At 45.0% G+C, this 21,558-nt stretch overlaps 1 protein-coding gene across 3 annotated transcripts in view; it reads left to right on the top strand.

The window, feature by feature from the left end:
- Positions 1-21,558, top strand: part of LOC117545475 — a 186,147-nt gene that overhangs the window by 156,565 nt on the left and 8,024 nt on the right. For all 3 annotated transcript variants that reach the window (XM_034215259.1, XM_034215261.1, XM_034215260.1), the window contains exons 7-12: positions 624-880; positions 1,977-2,113; positions 5,440-5,561; positions 13,626-13,743; positions 17,101-17,421; positions 20,589-20,796. In XM_034215259.1, coding sequence (XP_034071150.1) covers positions 624-880; positions 1,977-2,113; positions 5,440-5,561; positions 13,626-13,743; positions 17,101-17,421; positions 20,589-20,796 — 1,163 coding nt within the window. The remainder of the gene's footprint in view (positions 1-623; positions 881-1,976; positions 2,114-5,439; positions 5,562-13,625; positions 13,744-17,100; positions 17,422-20,588; positions 20,797-21,558) is intronic.

Genomic DNA, 21,558 nt, shown 5'->3' with positions numbered 1-21,558 from the left:
TTGTAGATAGCACTAATCTCACACTGCTCCTCGGAATACAGCCTCTTCATTCAACACCCTGACAATAAAGCCCAAAGCTATATATCATTTAGTCTTAGCATGTCAAGAAGATCCCGACATGAACAGCAATATCAAAGTTACTTTATTGTCGTGGCTCTCAAGAAGCCTCTCAACTCTTTGAGCATCGGGAATCTCATTTGCAATGCTGTAGCATCAACGCCTCATGAATGTCTCTCCTACTTCACACAGACCAAACATCTAAGCATCCACCCACATCAGCCTTCAAAGTAACACTTCAAAATTCAAAACGCTGCACCATGCAAGGTAGCCATGGTATTATTTACTCCAAATCATTTTTTGATGTTACCATTTTCTAGCCTCCGTAGCTGTTACTGTATCTGTTGGGATAATTCATTATTTCCCATCTCTCTGCTTCTGAAGTCTTCTGTAGAACATTTTGTGTGAAACTTTGAACCAAAAATGGGTAATTTGCATTATTTGCCACCAAAAAGTGTCAACAATTTCCTATTTCACAATGCCCTTCTAAACCTTACACAAGTAGATGCTTCCATATTAAAATGTTTTAACCCATCTAACTAACTCTTCTCCATTTTTCTCCCCAGCCTGTTGACTATGAGAGCCGGAGCTCCTACTCCTTCTCTGTGGAGGTTCTCAACCCCATAGTGGATCCTCGATTCTTGCGTCGAGGCCCCTTCAAGGACCGGGCCTCCATCAGAGTAGCAGTGCTCGATGCAGACGAGCCTCCGAGGTTCTCCAGAGCCAGATACCATATGGATGTTTCTGAAAACTGCCCGCCAGCCTGCACTGTGGGCCGGGTCAGCGCTGTAGACCCGGATACTGGTCTTACCAATAATATCAGGTACAGTAATAGCCATCTGTCCTCATATATTATATAACACTTCAGAACAACTTTTGTTTATGCTTGTTTTTAATATGTTTGTTATGGGTTAGCTAGCCAACTAGCTTAGCTCTTTTTGTACATGTTAAAACAACTTGAAAATGAATGAGCTTTAGAGGTGCTGGTTTCTTTTGTTACCTTTATTTGTTGCCTTTTTTGTGACTGTGCTTTTTTCTTTATTTCCCTGAGACTTAGATGAGATACACTCAATGAAGCTATAGCCAATAGCTGGTCAGCTTAGCTTTGGACAAAGATTGTAAACTGACGGAAATAGCCAGCCCATCTCTGTCCAAGGCTGTAGCTTCATTGAGCGTATCTCATCTAACTCTCAGGGGAAAAAAGGAAAAAGCACAGATCCCAAAGCACAAGTATACAAATATTAAATTCCATTTTTATCCACAACAAAGCTGCTGATTGAAAAACCAAAGACAAGTTGGTGCTAAGAGTTTCATTTTTTCCCGTTTATTTAATGTTTTTGAGGAGAGGATTTGTTTGAAGCGAGGGATTTAGAGTTGTTTGATTGAATTCAAACTTTGCTTTTCAACTAAAAGAAACAAAACACAACAGTAACAGCTCACCAAATGAATATAACCAAATGTTCACTCAATGTTCCCTTGATCTGACAGTAGCCATATACGTTTTTGAGGTCCTATCCTCTCTCTTCTGTTTGCAGTAGGTTTAGTCTGGGAGGGCGAGTGATTTGCCTGTAAAGCTGTGTCCCAATTAGCACGGGCAAAAGTGCTGAGAGTGAGCGTGTGGGGAGGAATGACAGTTGGTATATGTATAGAGATATTTAGATAATCTGTGGCACTTCAAAAGAGCTCCTATCAGACGCGATAATCTCCCTATATTAATTATTTGGCGATTTGAAAGCAGACTTCCTTATCGCTCCCTCACACACTTGCCCTGTGTGCTTCTTTCCCTCTGCACCCCACTGCCATCTCGGCTTTCTTCTATCCGTCACTTCTTCTTTCTATACCTCTCTCTGCCCCTTCCTCATTTAACTTTTTCTCAACACAACTATCTTTCTCCTCCCACCCTACTTTCTCTTCTTCAGGTTCTCTATTGATCCTCAGTCAGACCCAGAGGCTCTGTTTCGTATCACCCCAGACACCGGCCTCATCACCACCGCCATGGAGCTGGACCGCGAACGCGACCATTGGCACAACATTACTGTCATCGCTACGCAAAGAGGTCAGAGGTCGCTCTCACTTGACGCTAAGATATCCTTAGAGCTTGTCAATTGGATTGTTACTGTTATTTTGAGCAAAAAGTCTTCAATGAAACCTACATTTTTCTACCACTGACACCTGCACTCACTGATGAGCATAAGGGTTTAAGAGATTTGAGGAAGTGTAAATTGTACGGAAACTGAAAAGCACAGTATCTACTGTGAGATGAAGTCCACTAAGCGGCTTAGCACTGGAATCATCAAGCCATGAGGGGAATGCTGTTTGGCACCACAAGTAGTTTGTTACAGCTTGCCTGAGGATCAATTGATCTATACTGTGTGATATCGAATGCTGCGATAGACCTCTTCTCATAAGGATTCAACTGGAAACAAAGAATTAAAGCGACAAATTGGTCGCAAACAGTGCTTTACAGAGAACAGTAAACACCTTTCAGATAAAAGGCAAGGCCTTTCTACAAACCCAAAGGTTATGTTTCAATCAGTAAAGACACAACAAATGAACAAAGGGGGACAGATTAAAGGACATTCACATGGTCTATTTAGTAGATACTCTCGAGCTTTCAATCATGATCACGGTTAAGTTGTTTTGTCAACTGCTGTTTCCAAGATCAAGACTTTGAAACAAAGATATTCTGTGTGTTAATAAACCAACACGTTTTGGTATTGGTCCTGTTAAGTACATCAATTCAAAATGGTAAAAACCCTAGAAGCCATTTGAAGATCCCCTGGGGACATTTAGTTGTTGCAGGGAAAAGGAAGAGTGACTGACAGCATGAGAAACAAAACACCTAACGTGTTTTGTTTAAAACAAGATGGATGGCAATTTTGTATATTTGTTGTTGTCAACAAATGCAAAGAAGAGCTAAACTAACCTCTCTGAATGCTTTTCGATTTCCATAATGTGGCACTCATTCCAAGCTCATTGTTTCCCTAAAAGGTCATGAATATATAGTTTCCTTCTTTTAAATGGCTGAATAATCTTATTTAACAGCTGGGAGTTATATAGCTTCTGGTAAACCTCACTCGAACAAGAGAAATAGTGCATTGTTGGGAAGTGTTTTCAGCCACGGAATAACTCCAGTGAGTATTAATAGAAATATTTGTCCACATGTTACAAACCCTATGAAAACACCAGATGTTTTACAGGAAAACATATGACAATTACGTTGAAACTAATTGTATTTTAACGGCGGATGACTGTGTGATTGGCCTCTCCGGTCGAGTGTTCTCTGCAGGGCGGGATGTTTCCCAACAATGATTGGACAGAACCATTGGCAGATCACCTTGTTAACATTATCAGGTTCCATCATAACACTGGGTTTAAATGTTTGATACTTTTACTCCTTAATATCAGCCATTGTGTTGTTGGTCCACTCTGTTTCGTTATTCGAGCAATATGAGTCTTGCTCCTCTGTTCTGCTCTGCTCTCTTAAGGTATTTTTATTCGATGAACCTGGGCTCCTATAGTAGAAAATGAACCAAATAGGTTTTATTTCTTTAAAAAAAAGGAAATTTACTGCCATGGTGATTGGCAAGTAATGGAATCCTGGTATGCCTGAACACCCAGTAACACTTGTAACACCCCTAACTAACTGCAAACCTAATAGTGGACTGACTCAAAATAGACTTCAAGATCAATGTTCCCGATATGGACATAAAACACATCAACTAATCAAAAAGGATGGCCATTTTAGAAAACAATGAATCTCTATGGTACAAAAAAGACAATATATTAGACTTTGAATACACTGAGAATACTTGTTATGATGATCAATTGGATTTTGGTGTTTTGATTGGATTTGTTGACACCATCAAAATGTAGCACATCAAAAGATCAACTGGGATTATCATTGGTTGGCAATGCTACTTGTTCAGGTTCTGTCAACAGATGTTGTACCAATAACCAAATCTGAGGTTTTTGTGCAGAAGCCTGATGGTGTTGTATGATTAGAAAACACTCAGATGCTTATAAGAAAGCACTACAAATGACTGCCTTCTTCTGATAAGGGTGCCAGATCACAAAATGCTGATACATGCGGGTCACTTTTGAAGGCATCATCAAACAACCACTTTTAATTTTTTTGTCAGGATATCTTTTAATTAACACGAGTCTCCTGGCACATTCTAAAAGTCATTCCTGGCAGGTCCCAATCCATTATAGGGATCCCTGTCTCAGCCCTTTGAAAACTCAATCAAAGTAGTTGGTGTAAAAGTGTGAATATTGATGGAGAATGCTGACCGATGGCTGCTGTGTTCAAGGAGAGGAAGTTGTTTTCCTGCCAAGTCTTGCTCTGGACAGACTTAATCTCTACTTAAATCTACTCAGGGCTCCTCGTGGGGGCGGTGTCGGTAGGACTGGGATGGCAGCACAGCTAGTACCTGTCTTGAATAATGAGCTCGATCTAATAAACAGACAGTTGACATAAACCGCAGTAGGAGTCCTGGCATGCCTGCCATGGCCACTGGCATGCCAGAGCACCCAGAAGCATTACAGCGAGAGCTCATTTTCAGCTTTTCAGGGGCTGGAAGCAGTCGCTGTCATCTGTGACACAGTGTTACTGCTCTAGGTTTAAGAACATGGTGTGGGAGTGTTTGTGTGTGTGTCTTAATTTAAAGTGTGGCCCAGTGTGTCTCAGGCTCGGCTGCTTAAATAAATGACTGGATGTGGGTGCTTGTGAGCCAGGATCCTGCCTGAGCCCTACACAAGAGCAGCCTAAAATGTAATGGTGAATGTTCAGCTCAGAGTGCGTTTCAAGCCTGGCTGTGAGAACTTCATGTTCAAGTGTGTGTAGGTATCCAAGTGAATTGGGTATGGGACACCCTCTGCCAATCCGTTTAAACTTCACTCTTGTGTGACTGCATGCAGATTGACTGCTTTCTACATCCCTCCTCAGCTCCCTCTCTCTTTTTTCTTCGAAACACACACTTGACGCTGTGAGATGCTTTGGCTAAGAATGGAACAGTTTGATGTGGAAAAATGTGACTGCTATGGGAGCAGCAGTGGTACTCCAGCTGGGAGCCTGTGAGCTGTAACACAATCCAAATTAAACTAAATGCTCTGCTGCTGTGTATTTCGCCAATTTTGTTCTCGCTAATGTGATACGAGTGCTGTTGAAGTTTCCGGACAAAGACCGGAAAGCTTGATCCCACCTGAGGTCAATTGAATGGATTTAATGGAGTGCATACAGTACATGGCACCTCTGTGGTAAAACACTACTGATTGTTGCATTGGGGAATTGTATTCATACATTTATTTCCAAACACAGTTCTCTGCTGGCATCTTCGAGGGCTGTATTGTAAACTGCCTGTTTCTGATTGGCTCTTTCAGACAATCCCAGCCAGGTGTCAAGAGTTCTGGTTGCAATAGAGACACTGGACCTGAATGACAACGCACCTGAACTTGACCGGCAATACTCAACAGCCATGTGCGACTCGTCCACCATCGGGCAGGTCAGTATGTGTTTAAATGTCAATGTGTTTGCCTGTATGTTACAATACAAAGATGTTAAGCCACTACGTCTATAAAATAACTCCTGGAACAAGCTTGGGTGTGTCGCAAAATGGGACAATCCCAGTGGAAATTGGTGTGGTATATCGTGTTTTTTCTCCTGCAGGAACTTGACAAAATATAATTGGATGTAAAGTTGTTGAAACAGGTTCTGTTTTGGCTTTTCCAACCACCCTGGGAATAATTCCCAGAGACTATATTTTTACACTCCTGTGGTTATACTAAATGCAGGTTCCAGTTTCTCTTAAGTGGCTGGCAGTGCAGAACATTGTGATTTGTCAAGAAGGTATAAAAGAAGCTAGTGTCAAAACCTTACAAGGTGTTTTAAAAAGTTCAAGGTTATGGTAAGTCCCAGGTTGTTAAGTTCTTGTATTGTGAATCAATGAATCTACCACAGTGTCTTTCATAATATATAACAACATGTTCAAGTCCTGCACATCTGGGTTTGATATCTTTGTTTTTCTGTTAGAGTCAAACGCTGGGGATGTTGGTTCGCTTCTTTCATTCAGGCTGAAATATCTTCACAACTACTGGATGGGTTGTCACAAAATGGTGTACAAACATTCATAGTCCCCTTAGGATGAACCTTTTGTGATCCCTTAACTTTAATTTAGTGCCATCATTGGATACTTACTCAAATGTACGCTCTAATACATGTAAACAGGTGACAATCCCTTAGGGAGCTATAGTCTGTCTTTACTGCTAAAATGCTACGCAAAATCCTAGTCCATATGTAAACTAAATCTTTTTTAAAATTTAGTTTTTCCTTTGTTCTCAAACGTAATGAAAACACAACAAAACGATGATATTAGGGATGATCCCATATCAAAAATGTCTGCCAGTGCTGATGTTTGGAGTAACAATTTTACCGATGCCGATGTTTTACTGTATATACTGTAATAGTAGGATAAAGCTGACTAGGCCAGCCTATCCCTTTTAAGAGAGAGGGGGGGTACGTGTGGTGCGTGCATGTATAGAGCAGGCGAGAGAGAAGATGAGCAAGAACATTGAATGTTGGATTTCATTATCGATCCTGCAGACACCCGCTACACGGGAAGTCCTGCAGCATGCACCCCCCCCCCTACAGCAGCTCCTCACAGAGGAGAGGAGAAGAGAGGACACCCACCCCACCCCCCCTCTGAATGACTTTAAAGTTACGGCAGACCCACAGTCATAGTTCTAATCCTTCAAAATGAGGTCCGGACTTCAGATTTTGTCAGTCAGATTTAAAAACAACGACGCTAGCACGACTTTGTGGCAACTCACAATGAACATAACATTGTTATGTACAGTTTAATGTCACAAGCCAAAAACACTAATAACAAAGTTTCCGAACATGAAGGAGTTTTACAAAAGAAGGCCCTAAAACTATAGGTTACTTACATAACCCCAGTTCTCAGAGTAACATGAAGTGAGATGTCTCACTATGGGATGCGCCTCATCGCGGAGCAAACAGAAGCATCAATCTCATTACGCCAATCCTGATTGGCTTGTGATCTTGACGTCAGCGTCAGGGAATTCACCCCCTATAAGTAGCTTGCGCCACGACGCATGCATCATTCAAAATAAGCACCTCTTTTCGCTTCACCATAGCAAGGAGGGCCGTCTGGTGAGACATCTCACTTCATGTTACTCTGAGAACTGGGGTTACGTAAGTAACCTATAGTTCTCATTCATAACACTCCGTTCGATGTCTCACTATGGGAAATTGTAGCTCCCGTATTGTCAGACGAACTTATCTCGAAAATCACCAAACCAACCAGAACTTAACAGGTAGAGCTCTGACTCAACCAGGTGCCCAGCACTGCTTGAGTCACACTGGGAGCAGAACGTCCAGCCTGTTAAGAGGCGGACAAAAGTGAGCGGCGAGGACCAGCTCGTCGCTGCACCAATGTCTTGGATGGGAGACATCCTGGACAGAGCCCAGGATGCAGCCAGACCCTGAGTCGAAAGAGCTCGCGGACCCGAGGGTGCCTGCGAACTCTGACTCGTATGAGCCCCAAAGCAATTGCTTCCACAAACCAGTGGGAGAGCCATTGCTTAGTAACAGGCTTGCCCTTATAAGGGTTAGCCCAGGACACAAGGGGTTGGTCATTATGACGAAGCACCCTTGATCTGTCCCTGTACGTGCGTAAAGCACGGGCTGGACACGGCAAATCCGGCCGCTGTTCCCCGGAGGAATACAGTGGCGGGGAGGATGCCTCAATGTCAAATGTGGTACCTGAACCAACCGCCTTAAGATAAAGGTAGGGTTGGGCTTCAACCACACTCTGTTTGCCCTGGGGCAAACTGAGTGCATGAAGACTGTACAGATAGCGCATGAGTGCCACTGGCTCGCTTGGCAGCTGCCAGGGTCAGCTTCATGTCACACTGTATTCAGATTGTACCACTCACGGGCCAGGCCCATAGAGCCAAGCGCTCTGGGTGTGGGTGAAAGATCGCCCCCCCCGCTTGGGACAGTATGTCCCTGCGTAGTGGGAGCTGCCATGGCTGCCCGCACAGCAGCTGATATATCTCCGCTGGCCAGTACATAGCTGGCCAGTGCGGAGCTATCAGGATAAGTGTGTGGCGTTGCTCTCTCACTCTGGCCAGAGTTGGGGGTATCAGAGCCAGGGGTGGGAACGCGTACAGAAGGCCCGGGGGCCAATCGTGCGCGAGTGCATCCACGCCTAACGGTGCATTTAGATCGCGCATCGAAAAGAACAGCTGACACTGAGAGTTGTCTTTCGATGCGAACAGATCCACCGCGGCTCTGCCGTAACGCACCCACAGCTGGCTCACAATCCTTGGATGTAGAGTCCAGTCTGCATAAAGTGGTATACCTCTGGACAGTAGATCTGCCCCGAGGTTCATCACTCCCGGTACGTGCGTCGCTCTCAGAGAGAGGAGACGTCTACCGCTCCATAGGATCAGTTTGCGCACCAGTGTGTGTAAGTGGAGAGAACGCAAACCCCCTTGGCGGTTAATATACGATATTGTGGTCGTATTGTCTGTCCTCACAAGGACGTGATGTCCCCTGAGGAAAGGCAGAAAGCGTTTTAGGGTGAGAAACACCGCTAAAAGCTCCAGGTAATTTATGTGCGCCCGCTGGAGGTCTCTGCTCCAGAGACCCCTCACCGGGCGACCTTCATAAATACCTCCCCAACCTGTCAGACATGCGTCCGTGGTGACCACTTTCCGTGAAAGGACAGCACCCATAGGCACACCTCGTACTAGAAAAGTCGGGTGCAGCCAGTGGCGCAGTGCCATTACGCATTTCACAGTAACCATAACTCTCCGCGCGCCATGGCATGTGTAAGCGTCCCAGTCGTACGACCAGGATGGCTGACGCCATGAGCCCCAGCAATCGCAGGCATGATCTGAAGAGAACATGTTTGCGCAGCTGGAAAAGAGCGAGACAAGCTCTGAAAGCTTTCACTCTTTCCGCTGACAAGCGAGCTGAAAAGGGCACCGAGTTCATGCGTAAACCCAGGAAGAGTATAGTCTGCGCGGGGCACAACATGCTCTTCTCTGTGTTTATTATGAAACCCAGGTTGAGCAGGTGCTTTACGAGGACATTTGTCTGCGTAACAGCCTCCTGCTCCGACTGTGCGAGAAGCAGCCAGTCGTCCAGGTAGGTCGCCAGGCGAATACCCTGTTGTCTTAACGGGGCTATCGCGGCTTCCGTACATCGTACAAACACCCTTGGACTGAGAGACAGACCGAAGGGGAGTACTCTGTATTCATAACAGATCCCCTGAAATGCGAATCCCAGATATTTCCTGTGCGGGTAATATACTGGGATGTACGCATCTTTCAGGTCGACTGATGTAAACCAGTCGTCTTGTCGCACGAGCCGCAGCAGAGATGTGTGAGTGAGCATTCTGAACTTATATCTTTTTAGATATTTGTTCAGAGCCCTCAAATCAAGTATTGGCCGAATTCCGTTCCCTCCCCTTTGGGAACGAGGAAGTACTTGGAATAGAAGCCGCCCTGACTCTGCTCGGCGGGTACAATAGATATAGCCCTCTTTTCTAGGAGTGAGAGAATCTCTCTCTCCAGAATATGGGCTGACTCTCCTCGGGCCTGCGAATGCAGAATGCCCGAGAAGCGAGGGGGGGGTGACGGTGACTTGGAGTCTGTAGCTCCGTGTAACTGTCTTGAGAAACCCAAGCAGATGTCGTGAGCATCTCCCGCTGTATGCTCCTTAGAGCCAGCTGAGATGTCACGTCTCTTCCCCTCTGAGTCTCTATTTGTTGTGTTATGGGGCCCTCCAGTGTCTGAGCACTGTGGTGCCCCATTTCGACAATCCCCACCGACATAGCGCATGCGCGTGGCGGTGGTGCCCTTACGGCTCCAGCCGGCACTGCGCATGCGCGTGACGGTGGTGCCTTCACAACACCAGCCGGCACTGCGCATGCGCGTGACGGTGGTGCCTTTACAGCTCCAGCCGGCACTGCGCATGCACGTGACGGTGGTGCCTTTACAGCTCCAGCCGACACTGCACATGCGCGTGACGGTGGTGCCTTCACGACCCCAGCCGGCACTGCGCATGCGCGTGACGGTGGTGCCTTTACAGCTCCAGCCGACACTGCGCATGTGCGTGACGGTGGTGCCTTCACGACCCCAGCCGGCACTGCGCATGCACGTGACGGTGGTGCCTTCACAGACCCGTCAATTGTCCGCCCTTTGAGAGAGGCCGTAGCTGCTCTCAGAAGGGGAACAGTTGACGGACTGTTTATTGTTTTTCTTTTCATTTTCGAGCTGCGCCCTTGGCTCGAAGCCTGGATGCGTAAGCGGAAAATGTTTTATGACAGAAAAATCAATAAGTGTGTGACATGTGTTTACGCGGACTTGAGGATGGTGTTGAGGCATCTCTCGAGGCGGGAACACATTTAGAGCTGGGGAACCGTAGACTTCCAGCTCTGTCACAGAGGGGAGAAGGAGGGGCTGTCACGCCGCTCGCTTCTTCTTCCTCGACTGCTGGCCGAAATTCTGGGTTGGCTGCGCCTGGGCTGCAGCCGGAACCGGAGATTTTCTAGGCCAGCTCGCCCTCGTCTCCAGCCTAGGCTGGGGACTCGGGCGGACTGCGACCTCTGCGTTTTCGGTATTTTGAACCGAGCAGGGTTCGGAGCAGCTTGGACGAAGGGCTGCGGCTGGGCCCTTCGAGGGAGGCAGAGGTGGAGGGCCTCGTCCTCCTTCTTTTTCGACTCGCATCTCCTCTGCATGGAGGCAAGAGCGGAGCCGAAAATCCCCTCGGGAACGATGGGCATGTCAAGCACATCCTCCTTTTCCCGGTCTGGGAGGTTGGTGAGGTTGAGCCATCTAGCTCTTTCCTGCACCACCATGATCCCCATTGTTTTGCCCGTGTCCTGGACGGCGCAGCGTTGGACACGGAGACAAATGTCTGTGACCGCGGCCAACTCATCCAGAACGGCCGGTCCAGGATTACTCAACATATCCTCACAGAGCTCCGCTTGGTATGCGGTTAGCAGTGAGGAAACGTTCAGAGCCCTGGCGGACAACGCTGCGGCTCTGTAGGACCGTTCAGTCATGGTCGACTGGAAACGGTCCACCTTCGCTGGCAGCGTGGGGTTCCTGCTTGGTGACGGGCCCATCCTCGGTAGGAGGTGGGCTGCCACCAGCAGTTCTATCGGCGGTATGCGGAGCAGGCCGAGCCTCTGCGGGCGAGACCATGGTGAGGTCTCGCCGGGAGCTCCCGCCTGGTGAGGCGTGGGGCTCCGTTCCCGCGTCTCTTGCCGCCACCGGGTCCCGGCCTGACACGGCGTGGGATCCCGGTTCCGCAGCTGCCGCTGTTAGTGAGCCCCAGACCGACACAGTGAGGGGCTCAGTCTCTGCGGCGGACGCCCCCGTGTCTTGATTGCCAAACGGCGAATCAGTGGACATGAGGGAGTCCTGTTCCAACAAGCTAGCTTGGTGTGCTAGCCGTCGGTGGAGGCTCTTTCGGGTGAAAAGGGCACAATGCCCGCACGAGCCGGGGTTGTCGATAGCCTCCTGGGCGTGTTCCAGCCCGAGGCAGGACGAGCAGACCTGGTGTGAGTCTGTGCCTGCTATCTTCAACCCGCAGCCGCATGACCGAGCCTCCGAGTCCCTGACTCCTCTGGTGTGAGGGGGAGAGGCGTCCATCTTGTTCGCCTCGTGGCGTGGAGAGGACCCGCTCGTAACAGGTACGTCGTTGAGAGAAAAAGTGTTACCAACCCGTCCTTAATCCGGAGAAAAAGGGACGGTGTGGGTCCTTTGTTCTCAAATAATATTGACTGGTGTGTCAATATACTTCTAATCCTTTTCTCCTCCGTGAGAGAGAAAAAGAAAAGCGTCCTCGCTACTGTGGTGTCGGTAGTAAGGGGAAGCTAGCTAGCAACAGGTGCGTAGCTAGCTTGAGAAAAATCAAAACCTTACCTTACTTTCCGGGGAAAGAAACGGCGAGGTCGATTTTAATACTAACTGGCGTTAGTATTACCGTCTTCTTGCGAAGCAGAAGGAGTAGCCGGCGAGCGCCCGTCGACCGAAATGGTTATATTTGGGTTCAGTCTGTGGACCGTTAAGCTTGTCCGGCTACTATAGAGATGTGCTCTGAAGCGAGAAGAGGTGTTTGAATGATGCATGCGTCGTGGCGCAAGCTACTTATAGGGGGTGAATTCCCTGACGCTGACGTCAAGATCACCAGCCAATCAGGATTGGCGTAATGAGATTGATGCTTCTGTTTGCTCCGCGATGAGGCGCATCCCATAGTGAGACATCGAACGGAGTGTTATGAATGAGAACACAGTTTGCTTGTGGCTTGAAAGGCCAAAATGCATAGAAAACAAATCAAAATACCCGAGGCATAAGAAGGTGAATCTGGTTAACATATTCCTGCTAATTCTAAATGATAACAACATGGCCGATGTGTAAACTTACACAGCCATGCCTCCTAAAGAGACACATACAGTACTTCAAATCTGTTTCCATTCAAAAACGGAAGCTCCATCTTCATGCTTATTCATGCATAGAAGAACATACACTTTAATCCCGCTCAGACTGTCTCCATCCGTTTTGTTTTATTTGTGTTTCTTTTTTTTGTCTTACTTACTTGATCCTATCTCAATTATAGAAAGTATCTCAGCACTCCTCAATCTCTCCCCAGAAACCCTTATTTGCTCTCTCTTTTCCTCTCGTCAATCTTCAGTACTCCACGCTGGCTCCATTCGAATGATTTGGTGTCTTGGCCCATCTGTTGTTTTAGCTGGTGTTTTTTCATTGCTCCGCTTGTGTCTTTGTTGTTTTTTCGCCACTAAATCTGTGATTCTATGGCAGCGACGTTGATTTGTTTTCCTTCTGTGATGTTCACATTTGTGTTTGTGTACACAGCGAGTGGGGGGACAGTTCAAGGAAGAAAGATTATGATATCGCCGAATGTGTTAGGATTGTGCGTGCACTTCTCTGTATGACAAGCCATTAGCGCCAGAGTGGGGTTTGAATATTCACCCAGCAACGGATAACATAATGCCACTGTACAAAATAAATGTTCTCAAGGCCTGGAGACAGTGACTAACTCAGAGAGCATGCGGCACCCTTCATCTTGGCATTCAGTCTGGTAACAAGCACTCGAAAGCATTTTTTGAAATAGGTCTTGCATAATGACGCCCGGAGTTTTTCATTAAAAATAAATTAACCATCAGCTTAGGCTGCAGGAGATTTTTTTTCCTGATTAATTTTCCTTACGATTGCCACTGTAGACTCGGTCGCAGATGCTTTTACTAAATTGAAAGCCACACCACATTGTATTTTTGAAAGGCAATTCACGTCAAACACGGTTATTTATTGGATGTGAGCATCACACACAGTTCACGCATGTCTCCATAATAATTGTTTGGCTTGTTTTCCTGCTGACGTCGGCTAATGGTTTGTAGCTAAATGCACTCTGTGTAACGGTTTCTCTCTGCTCCCCACTAATACACACACACACACACATATCCCCCTCCCCTCACCCAATCTCCTCTGCTCTCTCTATCTCCTGCTTTCAGGTGGTGCAGGTGTTGCGGGCGATTGATAGAGATGAGGGGGGGAATGACAGCACTGTGTATTTCAGCATCCCTCCAGAGTCCAGCGCTGCCCTCAACTTCAGCGTCAGGGACAGCGGAGGTAGGCACTCAATCTTTCCCTTTCTCTGTATATCTCTTTAATTCCTTTTTTTGTGTTCCCTTGGCGGACATACTATTTTCTTTACCCCCCACTTTTTTAAGGCTCTTAATCCCATGGTTTCTTTCCGCCTTTCTCTTCCCATCTTCGTCCTCTCTGTTATTTATTTTCCTTCTTCTCTCCCTTCAGACCCCTCTTCTCTCTACCTTCCCCTTTTTTCTGTCTCTGCCTCTCTCTTCCGCCATCCATCTCCCAACTCCGGTGGCCCCATTGTTTTGCTTTGTTATCCTCCTCTCTTTCAATCGTCCCCCTTGTTTGCCTTCCCCTTATCCTCTGCGTCCATCCTCTCCTCCCCACAACCAGGTATACTTACCATTTACAATGAAAAGCGTTTGAAGAAATCAGAGCTGCTTCACTTCATTTATTCTGAAGCAGCTCTATTCAATTTGGATACTTAGTATTTGTTTCTTGTGCATTCTCCGCTTTCTTACAGCCATTTTCCTGCACGAATACACAGCTCAAATGCGGAAACATACAGTACACTTTAAATTCAAGGATGTACTGCTCATTATTTGCTAAAGTTCATAGACTTTAGGTTTGAATACACATTTCAATAAATAATAAAAAATCTGTATTCACCCACAAATCTACACGCTGCTACATTCACAAACCATGTTGTTTTTGCCCACAAATATACATGTTTTGCGTTTGCACATACCCCTGGGAGTTTTTCTCGTTAACACACGCAGGTATGTTTTCAGTCAGTGTCATTTTTTATATTCCTAAAGCCTAACAAACATGCTGAATAATACATAAAACATTTGCCAAGCTGACATTTTTGAATATTTTGTAACCTGCATCATTTGCTGGGCAGTCCTTGGCCAATTACATAAGCCAGCAGTCCTCTTCTTTATTCAGCTCTCACCCCTCTTTAAACCTCAACTTGACGGCAAGGTGTTAGGTGTGACTTCAATGTGACATCGTATATATAGCATAGCATGATTTTTAATCCAGGTAGATGGTGAACAAAGAACATATTTGTTCCCATTTTCAAGAGTTAAAGGGATTTATTGTCAGATGCATAACCCCCATAAAAATCCTCCTTTAACTGCGTAACACAAATAGACATAAAACAGCAAAACAAATTGTGCAATAAATTAACAACAATAAAAGAGAATGTGACCAATGTGTATTTAAATGAAGCAATAGAAAGATAAAATAAAAAGTGAATCCTACATTTATACTGTACACTTAACGAATACTGCTTATTGTAATAATATACAAAATATGTGAGCTGTTGACATATGAATGCTATAAACATATAAAAGTGAAGGCATTTCCCATTGGCCTGCACATTTTTCTTTAACTTGGCTAACTTGAGCAAACCTGCTTTATTAAACTGTGAATCTGGAGGATAGACTGGCTGACATGTTTAATCAAAGGCCTCTTTGATGTGTCACCCGACAGTAGAACAGAGACAACGAAGAACGTGTTCTGTTCTCATGTGGACAGCTTGTCTGACAAAAGCACGCTTCATTATTTACTTTGTTGGAAAACGTCACCGATTTGATCTGGGTTTCGGATCAGAGACGATAGTTTTGACGATTCAGTTATGTTAATACGACTTTGCACCGCCTCTCATGCTTTAAATATCTTACAAACTATGTTTTTGTGCCATCTCATTTGTGGGCAGAACTTTTTGTAGCCTTTTATACTTAATTTGAAAATAAAAGAATGTCCCCCGCAGAGACCCTTCACAGCTAATGCCCAACACTATCAGACCAATAGAGCTCTCTGTCCTTTTAATCCAGAAACAGACATCCTTTATTAGTCCCACAGCGGGAAAATGTGCAGTGTTACAGCAACGGGTCAGTTCAGATACAGAGGCCAAATTAAAGTTATTAGACTAACATTAAATAAAGAGGCAGCATATGTCATTAAAATGAAATCCAAAAAACAAGTTAACATATAAAACTGTTGAAGTAGCCGCTAGTAATAACATTAATAAATTGTAGAAAAGGTGTATATTGCACATAACAGTGATTATCTCTTCAATAAGGTAGTGAAGCAGCAGCCAGTATAATCAAAACGAGATTGTCAAATCGTTTTTATTGCATATAACAAGGGTTATTGCACAACAGTGTTTTATAGTACTTTTTGGAATGGTGGTCTATTGAACCAAAGACCTGTGTGCTAATAATCTGTTTCATAAGTGAACACATACCTGAGACTTTAATCAATCACCTATCTATTGGACATTTGCAAACGTGAGCACTGTGATGTTTGGGGATAATTGAACACAGCGTGCCGTTAAAGAGGCCCTATTATACTTTTTAGGGGTTTCCCCTTTCCTGTAGTGTGTTACATAGGTTTTTGTGCATGTAAGTGGTCTGTTAAATCCCCGTGTTCCCTCCAGAGGGAGCTTCTCCCCCCCCTGCCTGAAACGCTTCCATTGGACTCCTTACTTCCGTAACATACTGACATCACACTCTGTAACACTCACGCATCTATTGGCTAGCGTTCCAACACATTGTACGTGATTTGCTAAGGGGCGGGACATCTCTTATTGGTTGATCAATCATAACAGAGCCGGCCCGCTAACCAATCAGAGCAGACTGGTGAAAAGAGGTGCTGCAGCACAGGCAGTATGAGGAAAATAAAGACCTTTTTGAACTTTAAAGGTCACTTATTATGCAAAATCCACTTCTTCATGTCTCCTCTACATCAACATGTGTCCCCTCTTCTTCATGTCTCTTCTACATCAACATGTGTCCCCTCTTCTTCATGTCTCTTCTACATCAACATGTGTCCCCTCTGTGTAAAGAGACTCTGAAAGTTTCTGGAACAAAGATTCTCTCTCTTTTTGTCCTGATCCATTTCTATAAAAACCTCTCTGAAAATGAGCTGATCAGATTTTGGCCACTTTATGATGTCATAACGATGTTTTGGCTTCTGTAACCATTAGCCAATCAGCAACCAAGGTAACCCCCCCCCCCCCACCTTATCACCTGAATCTCCTCCTAGAGCACCATTGTGTTCTTTGTAACCAAATCTCTCTCAGAGGGGAGTGGCTTCTTATTTTCATCTAAAGTAACAGACAGAGAATCAGCACTTTGGAAACAGGGCTGAAACAGAGGGGATTATGGGTAATGCTGCAATGATCTGTTTGGTATTTGGAGCCAAACACTTCAGAGACATGTTTTGTATATATCTAAGATCTATAACATATTGATGAAAAACAGTATAATAGGGGACCTTTAAAGCATGTAAACATGTCATAGAAGCTCAAAATACAGTTTTAAACCTGAAAATGATCATAATATGCCCCCTAACAACAAATGACTTGTCTTCCTTCTTCAGGCCCCACAGCCAGCCTGGTGCTGCTGTCCCAGCTCCAGCCTCTGTCCCGCTCCGCCTCCTCCACCCTAACGTTCCACGTGCCGCTGGTCCTGAGGGACGGCACGTCGGGCCTCACCAGCAGCGGGACGGTCACCGTGTCTGTCTGTCCCTGCCTGAGAGGAGGGGCGCGGGCCCGGGACAAAGACAAGGACAACCAGAGCGAGGGCGAGTGGGACTGGGAGAGAGAGGCAGTGTGTCTCCCTCAGCAGTCCTCCCTCCCCTCCCCCGGCCTCAGCACTGCCGCCCTGCTGGCTATCCTGGCCTGTGTCGCCACGCTACTGGGTAAATACTTTATTACATATAGTATACTATTAAATAATAGCGGTGTCAATCAGTTAACAATTGAATCTTGATAATCACAAAAATAATCTGCTATAAATAATACTTTATCACAAGTTTAAAATACTAGTATTACTATTTACATATTGTTAGGGAGATAAAACAAAAACACTTGTACTGAAACAAGAAATTACAAACCGGCAAGAGAAGGGTTTTACTTTATTAAACATTTCTGAAATAATTGGCATGAATTTCAACTATTTTCCGATACTTGGCTTAAGCATGGACACAGCTGCTTTCTCAGAGAGCTGCTGGGACCACCCTCTGTATAATGTGTGCTACACAGGGCCTATTATGTCTGCTTCTATGATATTGTCAGCACCACCTGTTCCTACAGTAGTTACCTTGTCTGCTTTCTCCAACTCCTGTGCAACAAGAAACTGGCGCATGCTTCAGCAATATGACTTCCACCGTTTTCACGACACCTAAAGGGAACGAGTGCAATTGCCCTTTGTCATGGATTAGATGTTCCGTTCCACCGAGGTAGTGATGGTTCTTACTGATGTCCAGTGGTCTCCATTCAGTTCAATACATGTAGCTTGTGCTTATTTTTCTGTTTTCTTTGCCTTTTCACTGCCATTTAATTTTTGCAAAAAATCCACATTATGAAATGAAGTTAAACATAAGAGATCATAACACAACAGTGAAAATAGTGTTTTATGTATAATGTTTTGTCCCTGGAAACACCCTGTTTATATAATCCACATTATATTTTTACAGCATTATTTATGAAGTTGTATCATAACATTTCCTGCTTGAAAAGGAGTGTAATGCTAATCTCCAAATAAAAAGACGAGTAAATAGTGTTTAGGGCTGTTTACCCTCCACTACATCCCTGGATGTTAATCTGCATATGAAAATAATGGAAGGCAGCAGGGTAACAAAATATGTAGTCACAGCTGCTCAACAGCAAGGTTTACTTATCCTCGCAATTTCGGTCGAGTTATCTCCTCTGACAAGGTCAGCACTAATCACTGCTAAAATAACAATTCTGAGTGATTATCCGGGCGCTCCGCTTTTTTGATATCGGAATAATAAAATGTCTCTGCCACCTTCGCTGAAACTCTTAAATGCTCAATTGGATAATGTCTAGGTGCTGAGAAGGCTTTGGCTCCTGGCCAGCATCATTGTCATTTCTATTCAGTCCATTGGACTCATGCCTAGTTGATGGGGGCATTATCATTCTGGAAGTGAACGGATCTATCAAGGAGGAAAGCTAACATGGCGTGAAGGTGATCATGCAGAGTGGCTTTTGGTTAAGTTTGGAATGATGTCCTCTAAGTGACAAGGGCATAAACCGAGCCAATAAATGCATTCAAACTTTATAGCATTTGCTTTAAGTTTGTTAAGAGTGGTGCAGGAATAAGTCTGAAAACCCAGAAATGAGTTAGCATTTTAGCACTTCAGGTTCCCTCGTCTCAAAGTCTAAGGTCTTGTGTTAGTGTTTGTAATTAGATGTTTGAAACAAGATCCACAATTGCTAAATAGCAGTTGCTAACACGTGACTAAATGAGACCACTAAACGTCTACACAGCAGATATTATCCACCTTTAGCTTAGCGCTGGTGACGTGAAGTCATGTGACTGTGATGTAGTTTATAGCCTTACTCTAGTATATAACCTCTGGCGATTGCATTTACTAATCAAAAATCACAAACTGGCATTAACATGTAGAGATTATCACGCTGAACAAACCACCTCAGTATCATAATAACCGTTAATTATTTTAGGCGCAACGTCTATCACATTTTTGCCCTCGCTGAAACATCCATCCATCCATCTATGCATTTACTCATCCATCCTTCCATCTGAACCAATCCATCCAAAATCATCCACCCAACCATCCATCCATCTTTTTATGCATCCGTCCATCCATCCATCCATTTTATGTTTACTTATGCAATATTCCAAAATCCAATGGAAACATCTCATTGCTTTTTGTTAAGGGAAGCCTTGCAATGCTAACTTTCGGGTCAGCCTACAAACATACGTCTTCACTGCTCTACTCTATACATATTTAGTTTTGTGCCAGGATATGTTATTGTGTCTTGTCTACAAGAGGTTCAGGTTAATCCCATAATAGTATATCTGGGCCCTGCACCAAATGCCAAATGTTCTGACAGAAGAAGAGAAACAGCCCCATCAGGGTCCCATCTGTTTATTAGCATGGGGCTTGGCATAAATAAAGTGAATATCAAGCCACTCTCCATGGCTCCTGTGAGAAGAGAAATAAATGTTAGTCACGGCATGAAGGTGATCCCTCAAATTGTTATGAAGGATTAGAGATTTCCCACTCCTTCCGAGAATCATTAGATCAGTTTTATGGAAATCAAATTAAGCAAACTCCAGCGATCTTAAGGCTGTTCTATTCTTACAGCAGCACCGTTACAACCTGCGGTACATCCATTAAAATAGAGGTATTTTCAAACTGGGAACAGTGAAATTGTTCAACCCTGTAACCGTGACCAGACACAGTCAAAGCATTTATGTGAAATGAAAGACCCATTAATAAAGAATCACTGCTAATTCTGTATTTTTGGGGTGTAATGAGACTAAGGGAACATCAATTATTCCTGGATCATTTTTGGATATGTCCTTAGGGTTCCTTTTTGATCACAAGGTAAAAGTATTAAATTTCCCGAAACAAGGACTTATTAAGGTTCACAAAATACTTGTCAAATAGTGCATGACTTTAGCAGAACAAATCCATATTTCTAGGTGGATTTTTATCACAGGTTCTAGGACGACTGTCAAAGAGGTTTGGTTCTTTGCCCACAGCTGTGGGTCGAATGTGGCTCTCTGCTCTGGGAATATGTAATAAGGTTTCATGGGAGAATAAAGCGTCCATTTGCCTGACTGGAGCTCAAAGTCAATTACACAGCTGAGGCATGCGGTGCTGCTGATATGGTTTACCAGCACTCTAACCCAAGGCCTCTTCTGTGTTTGTTTTGTCTGCCTCTTTGTCTGCCTGCATATTTCTCCCTCCCTCCTGTTCCTCCTTCCCTTTATTTCCCCTGTGATTTATGTCCCCTCCCACCTTGTTAATCATTCTCTTTCCAATTTCTCTCCCATGCCTCAATATCCTCTATTCCCCCCGCCGCCCCTCTGCAGCGGTGAGTGGCCTGTCGCTGTCTCTGCGCCGGCAGAAACGTGACTCCCTGTCGCCGCTGGAGGAGGACGACGTACGTGAGAACATCATCACGTATGACGACGAGGGCGGGGGCGAGGCCGACACGGCCGCTTTCGACATCGCCGCACTTCAGAGCGCCCCGCACAGCTCGCGCTCTCGTGGCTATCGCACACTGGACAGCAGGAATGTGTGAGTAGGCATAACTGAGTGTTAAAGGTGTCCTACTATGCAAAATGCACTTTTTGATGTCTTTTATACATAAATATGTGTGCCCGGTGCCAGGGAACTCACAAAGTGTCAGAAAAGAAAACCCTCTCTTTTTTCCTCCGTACCCACATCTCTAAAAACGGGGCTACAACGGAGCTGATCAAGATTTGCGTCCGATATGACGCAATATCGGAAAGTCAGAAACGTCGCTATCAGAAACAATGCGCAACGTTTTTGAAGTAATATGGACTTTGTTTACATTAGCAAGCATCGCTAACACTCAGAGCTAAACTGTACTGGAGAGAGTATGTGTAAAAAAAGCAGGAAATAAAAAAAGGAACTCACCTTGTGGTAAACCCGCAAGAGATAAAGCATTTGAGCTCCATACTGTTTCAGAAATAATCCTTGATGTGGTTTTGGAACATGATGGCGTTTAATCACGGCAGCATTTAGACCCCATTTACACGGGAGCCCAAACGGACCGAATTCGTTATCAAAAAAGTATTCCGTTCACACACATTCGGCTCATTTAACGTGTCCGTTCACACGAGACCTCTGGAAACGCTGTAGTAAATATGCCGGGCCTGTAAGTAGCGCTGTACTTCTGCCACAAAATACACCAAAAGCAGCGAAGAAGCCCCCCGAGCATGGTTGCCCTTCTGTTTATGTCCCGCGGTAGATTTAGCAACATGTAGTTCATGAAATTCTCCATGTCCACAAGTTGCTGATGGTTGTGGTAGAGGA

This window comes from Gymnodraco acuticeps, unplaced genomic scaffold, assembly GCF_902827175.1.
Source record: "Gymnodraco acuticeps unplaced genomic scaffold, fGymAcu1.1, whole genome shotgun sequence".
NCBI classification, from domain to species: domain Eukaryota; kingdom Metazoa; phylum Chordata; class Actinopteri; order Perciformes; family Bathydraconidae; genus Gymnodraco; species Gymnodraco acuticeps.
The sequence above is the reverse complement of the archived record's forward strand: the minus strand, read 5'-3'. Positions and strand labels throughout refer to the sequence as shown.